Source organism: Oenanthe melanoleuca, chromosome 5 (genome assembly GCF_029582105.1).
Source record: "Oenanthe melanoleuca isolate GR-GAL-2019-014 chromosome 5, OMel1.0, whole genome shotgun sequence".
NCBI lineage: Eukaryota > Metazoa > Chordata > Aves > Passeriformes > Muscicapidae > Oenanthe > Oenanthe melanoleuca.
Window position 1 is genome coordinate 58,600,910 of NC_079339.1, and position 14,578 is coordinate 58,615,487.

Below are 14,578 nucleotides of genomic sequence, written 5' to 3' on the forward strand. Positions count from 1 at the left end.
AGGAAAATTAAAATAGAAATGCAGTATTCCACAGAACAATCCCAGCCCTGCCAGAGTCAGAATCCAAGCTGACACCCGTCAGTCAGTCAGGGTGTTGGCACAGTCCCATTCAATGGTGGCTGCATCCTCCTGCAGGGGCAGATGTGGTTCAGCTGGAGCAGTGCTCCTGGAGAAGGTGCAGTTTCCTCTGAAGCTCCAGGGATGATGTGCAAAGGTCTGGTTTTCCTCTGGAATCCAGTGGAAAGAAGGTGCCTTGGTGTCCAAAATCTCAGTTTTTATCTGGGTAGGAAAGGCTTGGCTCCTCCCCTGGCTGGAGCATCTCCCATGGGATGATGGAATTTTATCAGTCATGCCCTGGGACTCACTGGCCATGAACAGGAGATATCTCCTGGAGGGAGGATGGGCTGTGGGAAGATAAAGATGATTGCCCAGCTGGTTTAAAGATGGCCCATGAGCAGATAATGTGTGCCAGGAGATCAGGGGCACTGCCCCAGCTGGGTTAACAGATGGGGACAGAATTCACATTTCTGGTCACATCAACCCAACACAACAGCTCAATTTCCCTGTCACTTCCCTGAACCCTCCCCAGAACTGCTCCTCCCAGCATCCTGGGGGGAACAGCAGAGTCCTGAGCCCTTCCCTTCTCTGCCATGGGTGGATCCAAACCTGTTCCTCACCTGCCACCACCACATTTTCCACCATCCAAGCCCATAAGGATCCCACATCCCGTGCTGTGGATTCGTGGTGCAGCTGCACGTGCACAGAATGGCCCGTGTGGCACCAATAGAGAGGAAAATGCACTTTTCCCTGGGCTGTGAACTCCCTGTGTGCCCCACAGGAGAACAGTGTGGAGTTTGAGGCTTGCCTGGTGGCCCAGTGTGACGCCCTCATCGATGCCCTCAACAGGAGGAAAGCCCAGCTGCTGTCCCGGGTCAACAAGGAGCACGAGCACAAGCTGAAGGTGAGTGAGCCTGGCTGCTCACAGAGCTCCCTGCAGCGTGCACTGGCTGGGAAGGAGAACTGGGTGCTGTTTTTTGGTGAATTCCATCTTGCTGCAGATGTCCAACCCACTCACAGCACATCCCTGACAAAGTGCTGCTTCCTCCAGGTGGTTCCCACTGATTTATTGGGGTCATTTCTAGTCCTTAGGACAGCAGAACCATGTGTACAGCATGAAAAAGTGACTTTGTTCATGTCTAATGTTGCTCCCACGCTTCTGGAATGATCCTGCAGGGTGCTGAGTGCTTCTGCTGAAGTCCTGAGCCACTTGGAGTCATGAGTTGTCACCAGGAGCAGCCTTGACCCTGGTTTCTCTGCTTTTGTGGCCACAGGGTGGTGGTGGCACTGAGATTTTTGGTGTTAGGGAGCAGAGGTGCAGCTCAGTTGGAGGTGTGGGTTTGTGTCATTCCCACATTTTTCCAGCTGATGTGGGGCTGAGAAGGGAAACAAAGGAGCAGATCTCACCTGTGCAGTGCAACAAGAACAGACATGCCCAGAATTGTTGGGCACCCTGGCCATCAGGGATGGAGTCCAGCTGAGGGATTCACACCCACATTTGGGATTCCAGGTCCCTCTCCCCAGGTCATTTCAGTGTTCTGCCTGGAAACTTAACTCTTAGCCCTGCTTTGAGCCACCCAGGAGGCTGCCAGAGGGATTCCTAAAGCAAGGAGAAGGCCAGCAGCCCTCTCTGCATGCAGACCATTTCCTCAGGGACAGGGACAATGGCAGCTTTGTGGGGCTGAGCCCCCCATCAGTGCTCAGTGCCAGCAGCACAGCACAGAGGGGACCCCAGGCCTGGTGGGCTCCCTCCCCCTCAGCCCCTTCAGGGCATGGTTAATTAAACTCTCACAAAGCCAGGCAGCACAAAGCAATTTCCCTGCTCAGCACAACCCACAGAGGCCTGTGGCTGGAGGAGTGGATCTGCATCCCTCTGCTTGTCCATGTCCATGGAATCCATGGATCTGCATCCCTCTGCTTGTTCCTGTCCATGGAATCCATGGAACTGCATCCCTCTGCTTGTTCCTGTCCCATCCATGGATCTGCATCCCTCTGTTCTGTCCCATCCATGGATCTGCATCCCTCTCCTTGTTGCTGTCCATGGGATCCATGGATCCACATCCCTCTGCTGGTTCCTGTCCTGTGGTTTCCATCCCATCCAGAGTGGTTTGGGGTGAGAGAGACATTAAAGTCTCATTCCACCCCTGCCATGGCAGGGACACCTCCCACTGTCCCAGCTGCTCCAAGCCCTGTCCAGCCTGGCCTTGGACACTGCAGGGATCCAGGGGCAGCCACAGTTTCTCTGGGAATCCTATTCCAGGGCATCCTCACCCTCATAGACAGAATTCCTTCCCAGTATCCCATTTAACTTCCCACTGGAGTGATTTGCACTCATCTGAGGTGACCCTGGGCCCATTTCCATGTGCAGATGAGCCTGAGGTCACCTCTGGCCTGTGCTTTGTGTGCAGATGTGGCCAGGGTGAGTCCTGCAGGGCTGGGGCTTGTCCTGGGAGATGTTCCCATCAGCACAGGACATTTCTGCCTGTGGGACTTGTGCTGGAACTTCACAGCAGCCTGTCCTGTGTGCCCTGTCCTGGAGCATCAGCCTAGGAAGGAGTGCTCCCAGTGAACAGTGCCAGGGAGCCCTTTCAGGTCCCAGCTGGAGGCTCCAGCAGCTCCTGGCTCCTGTCCTGGAGCCCATGGGCTGCTGCTCCTGCCCAGTGGGATTCTGGCCACCCTGGCACCGTGGAGGGAGCAGGAGGGGCTCAGGGGACAGAGCCAAGCCCTGGCACAGGGCACAGGCACCTCTCAGGACACAGCCCGAGTTCCCATCTCCGTGTGGCTGTGCCCTGGCTTTGGGGTCAGCCTGGCTTTGGGGCTGCCCTGCTTTGTCCTGACACACATTCCATGGAGGCAGGCACAAATCCAGGCCTGACTCTGGGCCAGCACTAATTGCTGCAGAGCAGGGAGAGGCTTCTGAGGACACCAAGGGACATCCCTGCCTTTCTCCAGCCTCCCACTGTGGCTGGATTAAAGACTGAGAACCTGGGCTTTGAAAAAACAACATCTGGAGGAGCACTGGGGCAGCTGCCTGCTCCACCTGCAGGACAGACCTCCTGTGTGTCCTTCTCCATCCTGCTCCTGCTTTTCAGAGCAGCACTGGGGTCTTTCCTGAGGGATTCTGTCCTCCAGCACATCAGGGGACACAGAGGAGGGTTGTCCCTGGAGGAAATCTCTCCCCAGCCCACCACAAACACATTCTGAGCTCTGGGTGCACCTCCTGAAGCTCTCAGAAGCATTATGGAGCATTCCAGTCTTTTTCCAACCTTCAGGCCATAGATGCCTTTGCTCCATGAATTCTCCAGGCTGTTCAGGCATTTGCCACGTTTCCCAGGAGAGCAGATTACGTAGAAAACACTCACCAAGGGTTTTTATCCATGGCACTGCATCTCCAGAGGTGGAATGCTGCTCCTTCTACAAGGCTGCAGTCAGGATTTCCCAGTGGAACTCAATTGGATCAGGTTGCTGCTGGTGCTGACACAAAACTCTGCTTTTCCTGGCTCCAGCCTGAGCCTCCTTTCCCAAAAAAAAAACCTGTGGTTGTGGGGTGCAACACACTCAAACCTTGCCAGGGTCTGCCCTGGCCATTTTTCCATCTGGGATTTGTCCACCAGCTCCATGGGGAAGCACAGGGCATCACTTCCATCCCTGCAGGTGACCCAGGGTGAGGAGGATCCATGGGCCATTCCCAGCAGGACTCACCCCAGGCACTGGGGAGGTTGAGTGCCTTGAAATGTGTTCTCCACCCAAGCACTAAAAAAAAGGAGGAAGAGAGTCGAGTAGAGCTGAGTGGAGATGTTATTGCTTTCCAGGAGCTGCATTAAAATTAAAATGTAAATTATAGTTAATGTCATCTCAGGGAAGAAAAGCTCTTGAAAGAGCTGTCCTATTTAAAGGTTGTGGTGAGTGCACAAAAACCCCTTTTTATAGGCTGGAATTAGCAACCAGGTTCTGGCTGTTTCCTTATTTAGCACTTAAAGGAGGAGGAAATGGTATTTGGTAAAAATGATCACAAAAATGTATGGAGCTTCCTAAATCCCCTCAAAATCTGAGCCATTGCAGAGTGATTGGTTTGAAGGACAGGTGTCTGCCAATAAAGGCAGGAGCTTCTCTTTGAAATGGAGAATGTAAACCCTCTCCCTACAAAGTATTATTATAATTTTGAAATCAAGGGGCTCTCAGGCAAAGATATAGGAATTAGGAATAACAGTTCTTTACTAGGAAAATTAAAATAGCAATGCAGTATTACACAGAACAATCCCAGCCCTGCCAGAGTCAGAATCCAAGCTGACACCCGTCAGTCAGTCAGGGTGTTGGCACAGTCCCATTCAATGGTGGCTGCATCCTCCTGCAGGGGCAGATGTGGTTCAGCTGGAGCAGTGCTCCTGGAGAAGGTGCAGTTTCCTCTGAAGCTCCAGGGATGATGTGCAAAGGTCTGGTTTTCCTCTGGGATCCAGTGGAAAGAAGGTGCCTTGGTGTCCCAAATGTCAGTTTTTATCTGGGTAGGAAAGGCTTGGCTCCTCCCCTGGCTGGAGCATCTCCCAGTGGGATGATGGAATTTTATCAGTCATGCCCTGGGACTCAGTGGCCATGAACAGGAGATATCTCCTGGAGGAAGGATGGGCTGTGGGAAGATAAAGATGATTGCCCAGCTGGTTTAAAGATGGCCCATGAGCAGATAATGTGTGCCAGGAGATCAGGGGCACTGCCCCAGCTGGGGTAACAGATGGGACAGAATTCACATTTCTGGCACATCAGCCCAAGGCACAGACCCAGGCTGGGCTCTGTCTCATCTCTGAGGTGACAAAGGGAAACAAATCACTTCAGGGGAGATTTAGATTGGGTATGAGGGGAAATTTCTTCATGGAAAGGGTTGTCCAGGCCAGCAGTGGCATCATCCCTGGATGTGATAAAACCCATGTGGATGTTCCAGTTTTCCTGGGAATCCTTCATCCCTGAGCACAGCACAGGCTCTAGCACGAGTCCAGGGCTTGAGGAGCTCCCAGATTTCCCTTCCAGCTCTCTCCATCAACAATCTCTGCATTACTGGGGTAACAGGGAGTGGAAATCCCTCGTGCATGAGCAGAATCCCAGGATTCTGTGGCTTAAGAATCACAGGATTCTAGTGGCTTAAGGCCATGTGGAAAATAATTTGGCTTTACTGACTCCATGGGTTTAGACCAGGCCTTCAAATTTGTGAGAGATGTTTATGTCTTATTTCTAAAGGCTTTAATTCTGCTAATCAAGGTGGCTGATGGAATATTTCTGTCTTGTTCATCCCATTTCTCCTTTAAAGCCACAAAGTCCCCCCAGATCCCAACCAAAAATCCCTCTTTTTGCCTTAAAAGCAGTTTGGTGCTGGTGAAGGCAGTGTGCATTTCCAGTGGTGGTTTTTGTGCAGTTAAATTAAAATGCAGTTTAATGCCCTGGTTCTCCAGATGGATGATGCTGGATCCTTGAGAGGATCTGAATTAGAGAAGGGCTGGGACAGAGCTGCAGCTTTGGATTCACCTGCAACAGGCTGCCCTGGGCTGCCCACCATGGGTTTGGAGTGTCTCTAATTCTAGACTCCACAGCCTCCTCTTCCTGGTCTTTGACCACATTTATAGTAAAAGAAAAAAGCTTTTAATATGTTTTCACCCAGCAAATGCTGTTCCCTGGGCTGGAGGGAGCAGATGGGCAGTTCTGCTGGAAATACTGGGAGAGCATCAGCTCCAGCAGGGAGAGGTTCACAAATCCATTATCCTGGGCAAACCCAGACAGAGATTTAAGCTGCAAAGAAAATAAGAAGATTGTTTCAGCAATCCCATCCTTGCTGCCTTCCTGTGGCACGTGCATTTCCCCACAGAGGGGTCTCACATCTGCAGAGGGATGTGGCTTTTCCAGCATTCCAGGAATCCCCACTCACCAATCTGCAGCCCAGCAGGGAATGCAAAAATCTCCAGGAGCAGCTTTTGGCTCTGCTTTATCCTTCCAGGACCCAAAGGGGCTCAGGAGAGCTGGAGAGGGACTGGTGACAAGGGATGGAGGGACAGGACACAGGGAATGGGACACTGCCAGGGGCAGGGATGGATGGGAGGTTGGGAATTGGGAATTCCTGGCTGGGCTGGAATTGCCAGAGCAGCTGTGGCTGCCCCTGGATCCCTGGCAGTGCCCAAGGTCAGGCTGGACACTAGGGTAGGAGCAGCCTGGGACAGTGGGAGGTGTCCCTGCCCTGGGGCTGGGTGGCTTTTAAAGATCCCTTCCAACCCAAACCATCCTGGAATTCTGTGATCCACCCCAGCAGAGCTGTTCCAGTGCACTCAGGTGTTAGGAAGTGACATTCAATGAACTCCCCACTCTAAAACATCAGTGTTTGAGGCCAAGACCAGCCTGTGCAGGTCCTGCTGCACAAAAGCTCCAGCCCTGAGCCACCAGCATCTCCCCAAGCCTCTGGTCCAGAGGAGCAGTATGGGAGCTCCCTCTGCTGCCTTGTCCACCCTGCAGCCCCTGGCATGCTCCAGCCTGGAAACAGCAGCCTGGGATTGCTAAAAGCAGCAAGGAATGGCTGCTCCCTAAAAACCTGGAGAGTGTTTGATGGCATTTCACACAAGCAGTGATGTTGTCCCAAGTCTCTCAGGGAGCAAGGGATGGATGGGATGAAAGGAAACAGCCTCAGGGAAGGTTTAGAATGGATATCAGGGAAAAAAGGGGTGTCCAGCCCTGGCCCAGGCTGCTCAGGAGTCTCCATGCCTGGAGGGATTTAAAATCCACGTGGATGTGGCACCTGGGGACATGGGGAGGGGTGGCTTTGGGGGAACATTTGGCCTGGGTGGTCTCAGAGAGCTTTTCCAACCTGAATGAATCTGTGCTCTAAGCTGCAAGGCTGGTAATTCTTTTCTTCCTGCTCGGTGATTAAGCAGAGGTGATTAAATTTTAATTAAGCAGCACGTGATGGCATTGATTGCCCTGCAGGAGTCACCCAGGTTCCTTCACCATGGCAGCCTGGGTGCTGCTTTCCCCTGGCCATCCCTCAGACAGGAATGCTGGAGGGATGCTGGCAGCAGGAGGAGATGCTCTCCAGCTCTGGGGGCATCCCAGCCCTGCTGAGCCTGTGGAGCAGCAGGCACTGAGCTCCCAGCAATGGTCATTCCCATTTATTGCAGCTTTTCCCATCTCCTGCAGCTGCTCAGCTCATCCTCACAGCTCATCCTTGCTGTAACACTCCACAGAGCTGCTCAGCTTTGCTCAGTGCTAGTGGAGAGCTTTACACAGCTCTTTACAGCTCTTCCAGGAGCAGAAAAGAAAAAATCTTCCATGAGTGTTTGAGCACAAGAGTAAAATCTCTCTTCTGAGCTGCTCTGCCATTTCTGCTTTCCTGCAGCAGAAAACCTGCAGGATTCAGTGTGAAGGAGCAGCTTTCAAATAAATCCTTGTGGCATCCCTCTGCTGCTTGCTGTGCTTCAGGGAGGGTCAGCAGAGCCCTCAGGCACCACTAAGCCACACACTGTGCTCCTCTGCTGGGGTGTGATCCCTTGGGGAACGAGCTGGGAGTGCAGGAGGTGCCCCAGGCAGAGCTTGGATTGATTTATTCATCTCCTGTCCCTGGATTTCTGCAGCCTGGTGCATTCAGCTGATGAGCATCTGAGGGATGAGGCTGGGTGTGTTCATTCCTCCTGGGAAGAGCAGCTGCCAGGGTCACTCCCCATCCAGGCTGCCCCAGAGCCAGGGAGGATAGGGTAGCTGTGGGTCTGGGCAAGTTGGCATTTGCTTTGCACAGAGCTCACAAGCTGCCATGTGGAAACTGGCTTAATTAAAGGCAGGGCACAGAGCTGCCCTCCTGCTCTGAATAATTATGTGTGTTAATGATGTTGGGCTGAACAAAGCTTGCTCAGAGAGATTGTGGACTCCTCATCCCTGGAAGTGTCCAAGGACACGTTGGATGGGGCTTGGAGCAACCTGAGATAGTGAAAAGTGTGGAACAAGATTTGTTTGGGTTGGAAGGGACCTTAAAAACTCACTGGGGTTCTGTGTTGTTGTTGACCAGGATTTGAAAGATCAGGAGTTGAGTGTGTGGGTCCTGGGCAGCTGTGGCTGTTCCTGGAGTGCCTGTGACCCTGCTGTCCTTGTCCCTGCAGGTGGTGAGGGACCAGATCTCCCACTGCACGGTGAAGCTGCGCCAGACCACGGGGCTGATGGAATATTGCCTGGAGGTCATCAAGGAGAACGACCCCAGCGGCTTCCTGCAGGTCAGAGCTGAGCCTGGGGGTGCAGCAGGGCTGGGGGTCCCCAAAACCAGGGATCTGAATGTTCTGATCATCCCCATGGTCACAGCAGGGCTGGGGGTCCCCAAAACCAGGGATCTGAATGTTCTGATCACCCCCATGGTCACAGCAGGGCTGGGGATCCCCAAAACCAGGGATCTGCCTCCCCATGGTCACAGCAGGGAGGAGCAGGGGCAGGCAGGGAGATTTCAGGAGCAGGGATCACACCATGTATAACAGAAAAGTATTTGAATGTAAAATCTGGAAAAAAAAAATAGCAAGTTTTGATACAGAAGAAAAAATTGGTTTTGATACAGAAGAAAAAATTGCTAGGTAACTAAGATAACTAAGAAGCCAAAAGGTAAAATGAATTGGAAGGGGCTTTTATAACTCAGAGCAAAAGATAAATCCACCTCAAGCAAAAAAAGTTATTACCAAGCAAAATTTCACAGGCAAACAAAAATGCCATGTTGCAAGTAGAAAGAAAAATCTCAACATTTTTTCCACTGGAAGAAAACTGTAGCTTCAACTGTAACACACTAACTTTTTGTGGTTGGAAAATTGGTAATTTTATGGTTGTTTTAGTAGTTATGATAGGCTGTAGGTAATAGTAAAGGTGTTGATTGGTTGTTATGTATTAAAAGGAAAATATCTAAAAATAATATCTAAAATAAAATAATATTATAAATATAAGAAATAATAATCTAATAAAAATATCTAATGCATTGTAACCAGAACTAGAGGGATTTCAGATGAACCCACAGCTGTGGCTGAAAAATCTGTGGGCTAGGCTCTTGTCACCCACAACCTGATAATTGCTGTAGCATCTGCACACAATAAAAGCAGCAAGGAATGGCTGCTCCCTAAAATCCTGGAGCTGTTCTGGAAAGTGTTTCATGGCATTTCACACAAGCAGTGATGTTGTCCCAAGTCTCCCAGGAAACAAGGGATGGGATGAGAGGAAACAGCCTCAGGGAAGGTTTAGACTGGATATCAGGAAAAATGTCTGCATGGAAATTTCTGCATTTTAAATACTCAATAAATTGCTGTATGGAAGATTTAGACTGGATATTAGGACAAATTTCTGCATTTTCAATACTAAATAAATTGCTGTATGGAAGGTTTAGACTGGATATTAGGAAAAATTTCTGCATGGAAATTTCTGCATTTTAAATACTCAATAAATTGCTGTATCAGGTGGATAGCATAAACAGCATTTACAATACTCAATAAATTGCTGTATCAGGTGGATAGAATAAAGAACATTTACAATACCCAATAAATTGCTGTATCAGGTGGATAGAATAAAGAACATTTACAATACTCAATAAATTGCTGTATCAGGTGGATAGAATAAAGAACATTTACAATACTCAATAAATTGCTGTATCAGGTGATAGAATAAAGAACATTTTAAAGAGCCACCCGAAATCCCTGGTTGTGGCTCTCAGTGACATCATGGGGAGGGGCAGAGCAGGGTGGGCCAGGGCCAGGGACACATCCAGGTTGGCTGAGCTGCTGCTGCCCCACAGATCTCAGATGCTCTCATCAGGAGGGTGCACCTGACCGAGGACCAGTGGGGGAAGGGGACCCTGACCCCCCGGATGACCACGGACTTCGACCTGAACCTGGACAATGCCCCCCTGCTGCAGTCCATCCACCAGCTGGACTTTGTGCAGATGAAAGGTAAGCATCCTTCCAGTGCCTTCCCACAGCCCTGCTCTGCTCCTGCTGGGAGCTTCCACACAGGGAAAAGGAAAGGAGAGTTGATCTTCTCCCAGCAAGACTGAGCAGCCCAGAGCCAGAGTTCTGTGTGGTTTGCACCTCTGTGCCAGAGCAGGGTGCCAGGAGATGGGCTTTGCCTGGAAAAGCAATCCTGCTGCATTCAGAAGTTATTAGGGCATTAAAAAGTGCTCTGACAAAGTTATTAGTGCATTGGAAAGAGCTCTGCAGGTCTTTTGAGAGCAGCACAAGGGTTTTCCCAAACCTCTGCTCACATCTCAGTGCTGAGAAGCATCTGTCACAGGCCAGATGTCCCTCCAAACAGAGCCAGGTCACTTAGCTTGGGCCCTGCCTTCCCTCTCCTCACCTCAGTGTTAGATCATCATTTTGGCTTTAATTTCCTCACTGTTCCCCATTTTCTCTGTGCTTCTTCTCCTTCCAACCAAGGGCTGCTGCAGTGTCCTGGTGTGAAGGGCAGGTGTTTGCCAATAAAGGCAGGAGCTTCTCTTTGAAATGGAGAATGTAAACCCCCTCCCTCCAAATTATTATAATTTTGAAATTAAGGGGCTGAAATTAAGGCAGAGATATGGGAATTAAGAATAACAGTTATTTACCAGGGAAATTAAAATAGAAATGCAGTATTACACAGAACAATCCCAGCCCTGCCAGAGTCAGAATCCAAGCTGACACCCGTCAGTCAGTCAGGGTGTTGGCACAGTCCCATTCAATGGTGGCTGCATCCTCCTGCAGGGGCAGATGTGGTTCAGCTGGAGCAGTGCTCCTGGAGAAGGTGCAGTTTCCTCTGAAGCTCCAGGGATGATGTGGAAAGGTCTGGTTTTCCTCTGGAATCCAGTGGAAAGAAGGTTCCTTGGTGTCCAAAATATCAGTTTTTATCTGGGTAGGAAAGGCTTGGCTCCTCCCCTGGCTGGAGCATCTCCCAGTGGGATGATGGAATTTTATCAGTCATGCCCTGGGACTCACTGGCCATGAACAGGAGATACCTCCTGAAGGGAGGATGGGCTGTGGGAAGATAAAGATGATTGCCCAGCTGGTTTAAAGATGGCCCATGAGCAGATAATGTGTGCCAGGAGATCAGGGGCACTGCCCCACCCAGTTCAACAGATGGGACAGAATTCACATTTCTGGCCACATCAACCCAACACATGCAGCCCATGAGAAATTTGGGATTTGCAAGCCCAGGGAAGCTGACGGAGATGCAGAGGGGCTCAGGGGGACGCTGACCATGGGCTGGACCCTCAGCTGCCTGCAGGGAGAGCCACCAGCTGCAGGTCTGGCACTGCCCTCATTGCCATCCCAGCTGGAATTGCTGGCCCAGGGGCTGTCTGCACACACCAGGGTGTCCCAGTGGCCGGGGACAGGAAGGATGCTGGCCACCCTCTGTCCCCACAAGGAGCATCCTCAGCTGATCCCCTGCTGGTGCTGGCTGCAGTGAGGAGCTGCCCGTGCTTGCTCTTCGTTAGCCAGGCTGTTAATTGGAAATGTCAGGAATATTTTTGGGTAGCAAAGCCAGGGAGGGCTGGATTGCTGTTCCACATGCCTGTGTTCCTGCCCTCCCTTCTGCAATTCAGCCCAGAGGGTTATTTTTAATTAATAAGAGCAAATGTGCTGCTGGTTTAGCCACCCACCCTCCTCTTACCAAATCCCTCCTCCTCCCCCAGCTCACCCTCGCTGTGGAAATCAGTTGTTGGTTTTGGAGACTTGCAAAGGTTGGGTTTGCATCCCAAATCTGTGTCACAGCACCAGGGGAGGAAGGGCAACACCTGGGACCTCAATAAAGAGCAGTGAGCAGTAGGTACAAGGCATCCCACACCCACTGGAGGATCCTCCTGGGGCTGGAGGAGTCACAGAGCGTGGATGCTGAGCCTCTGCCAACAAGCTCAGCTTCTTCCCAGGCATCCTCCCCATCTTGTCTGGGTTCTCCATGTCTGTTTCCACTGGCTCCTGTCACTTTGGGCAGTGAGGATGAGGATGGTGCAGCTCTGTTGAGAGATGTGTCAGGGGACATCTCCCTGTCACTTCTCCTGTGCTGTTCAGAGCAGGGGTGGGCTGTGGGACATGGGGAGGTGCCCAAACACAGCAGAAATAAACCTTTGCAGTCCTTTCTGTCTCCTGTGCAGCTGGTGGGAGCCAAAGGGGGTACTCAGCCCCCCAGTTTTGTTGCAGTGAATTTATTGAATGGAAAAGCAGATAAATCCAGACCCAGGATTCTGGAGAACATCCCAGGTTTGGGACTGGCTCCATGAAAAGTCCAGGCAGCTCAAAACAGGTGCAAACTCTCCAAAATTAATTAGAAAATGAGAATAAAGCAGAAAAGCTTCAGCAGGCTGGTGGGAGGGAGGAATTTGGTGGGAGAACAATCCTTTCTGCTTCCTCCCCTGCACCCTGAGCTGCCCTCCCAGCAGGCAGGGCATGCAGCCTGCACCCCCAGGGCTGCAGTAATTGCACTAATTGGTGATCAGTCTCCTCCCCAGTGCCAGCCCCACCCATCCTGCAGCTGGAGGAGTGCTGCACCCACAACAACAGTGCCACCCTGTCCTGGAAGCAGCCCCCTCTGTCCACGGTGCAGGTGGAAGGATACATCCTGGAGCTGGACGATGGCAACGGTGGCCAGTTCAGGGTAGGTGCCTGGGGCAGCCCAAGGGAAGGGATGTTCTCCCTGCCAATGAGAATTTGTCCCTCATCCTGTTTTTTTGCAAATCCCTCTTCCCTGCTGCCCAGGGAAGCAGATGGTGCAGACAAGCTGTGGGGTTTTGGGGTGATTTGAGGGGGTGCAAGTGCCTTTCCAGTGGCCAAGTTGACTTGGAAACTCAAAGAAAATTTGAAGCTTTTGTTACCCAGAGAAACTGTGGCTGCCCCTGGGTCCCTGGAAGTGTCTAAGGCCAGGTTGGATGGAGCTTGGAGCAACCTGGGATAGTAGAAGGGGATTGGAGTAAGATGATCTTTAGGGTCCTTTCCAAGCCAAAGCATTCCATAAAGGTCCATATTTTTAGGCTGCTGAATATTTCATGCAAGGTATGCTAATTGCCATGAAAGCCTCATGGTTTGCCAGCTGCCAGCAAGCAGTGGTGTTTTAAGGCCTGAGGGCTTTTAAATTGCTGTAATTACACAATTAAAATATGATTTTTCTGTGATCCGACACAGCAATAATTATCCTGGCATGCTCACATCCACTGAGAGCAGGCACAGGACCAGCCCATTGCACTCTGAATTTATCCACAAGGAGCTCAGGCAGGCAGGAGCCAGAGCAGATTGAGGCAAAGGAGAGGTGACATGGGTGGGACCTGGAGAGGAGGCTGGGTGTGGGGGGAGAACAAGGTCAAATAATATTCCCAATTCCCAATATCCCATCTAACCCAGATGAAGCCATTCCCTGTGTCTGTCCCTCCATCCCTTGTCCCCAGTCCCTCTCCAGCTCTCTTGGAGGCTCTGAGCTCTCCCTGGAGCTTTCTCCTCTCCAGGTGAACATTCCCAGCTTTCCCAGAGGGGCTCCAGGATCTCCTCTGGACTCTTTCCAGCAGCTCCTGCTGATGCTGGAGCCCCAGACTGGGGGCAGAGCTCCAGGTGGGATCTCAGCTGAGCAGAACCCCCCTCTCCTCCTGCTGCTGCAGCCCAAGAGGAACAAACCCCATTTTGCCCAGCCCTGTCCAGCTCTCAGGGAGCAGAGCAGGGTGGGATCCATCCATCCTGAGCCCTGGGGCTGTTTCCCAGCCCTGCCATTCCCAGGCTGGCTCTGACTGGGGGTGTTGCCTTGCAGGAGGTGTATGTGGGCAAGGAGACCATGTGCACGGTGGATGGGCTGCACTTCAACAGCACCTACAGCGCCCGGGTCAAGGCTTTCAACAAGTCAGGAGTCAGCCCCTACAGCAAGACCCTGGTCCTGCAGACCTCAGAGGGTAAGGAAGTGCTGCAGCTCACCCCTGCAGGAACCAGCACTCACCAGAGAGGGAAAGTTGTGCCAGGAGTCCCCAAGAGCGCTCCGAGAATTTCCCTCTCACCCTTTTCCTTTGCAGGGGTTTGGATTTGGGGTTACAAAAGGTTTGGGAGGCTCAGATGTTTTTGCTGGTCCTGTTTAAAGCAGAGCACTGCCTGCATTGCTCCTGATTGTACCATGAGCACAGGATTCAGGGCTGGCAGTGCAGGACAGGGAGCAGTGTGGGTGTCCTGTCAGAGCCAGGGATGCTCAGGAGCCTCCCAGCATCATCTGCATCCCCCACAGCACTCAGAATATTAAACACTCCCTTGCAGGCTGCAGGGGAATCTCCTGCCTGGCTTTAAGCACATTTGTCACACCAGGCACTTAATCCATTGTGGAAAATTGGTTTATTCCTGACATGCAGGTGGAGAGTGGCAGGGCTGGCTGCTGTGGAGGAAGGGATCAGCCCCCAGCAGCACGTCTGCTGCCCCACAGCCAGGCACAAAACCCTCCTCTGGGAGCTCTCCACGCTTGCTGGAATCCCTTTTCCTTGCTCCCAGATAGAAATCTCTCTTTTCCAAGCCCTGTGAGGGTTTTTTCCCAGCATCATCCAGCTGGCTGG

General features: G+C 51.7%; 1 protein-coding gene across 6 annotated transcripts in view; it reads left to right on the forward strand.

The window, feature by feature from the left end:
• Window positions 1-14,578, forward strand: part of TRIM9 (tripartite motif containing 9) — a 58,294-nt gene that overhangs the window by 27,108 nt on the left and 16,608 nt on the right. For 3 of the 6 annotated variants that reach the window (XM_056493474.1, XM_056493478.1, XM_056493476.1), the window contains exons 3-7: window positions 839-961; window positions 8,175-8,285; window positions 9,833-9,986; window positions 12,503-12,660; window positions 13,798-13,936. In XM_056493474.1, coding sequence (XP_056349449.1) covers window positions 839-961; window positions 8,175-8,285; window positions 9,833-9,986; window positions 12,503-12,660; window positions 13,798-13,936 — 685 coding nt within the window. The remainder of the gene's footprint in view (window positions 1-838; window positions 962-8,174; window positions 8,286-9,832; window positions 9,987-12,502; window positions 12,661-13,797; window positions 13,937-14,578) is intronic. The other 3 variants (XM_056493475.1, XM_056493477.1, XM_056493479.1) reach the window with 1 other exon arrangement.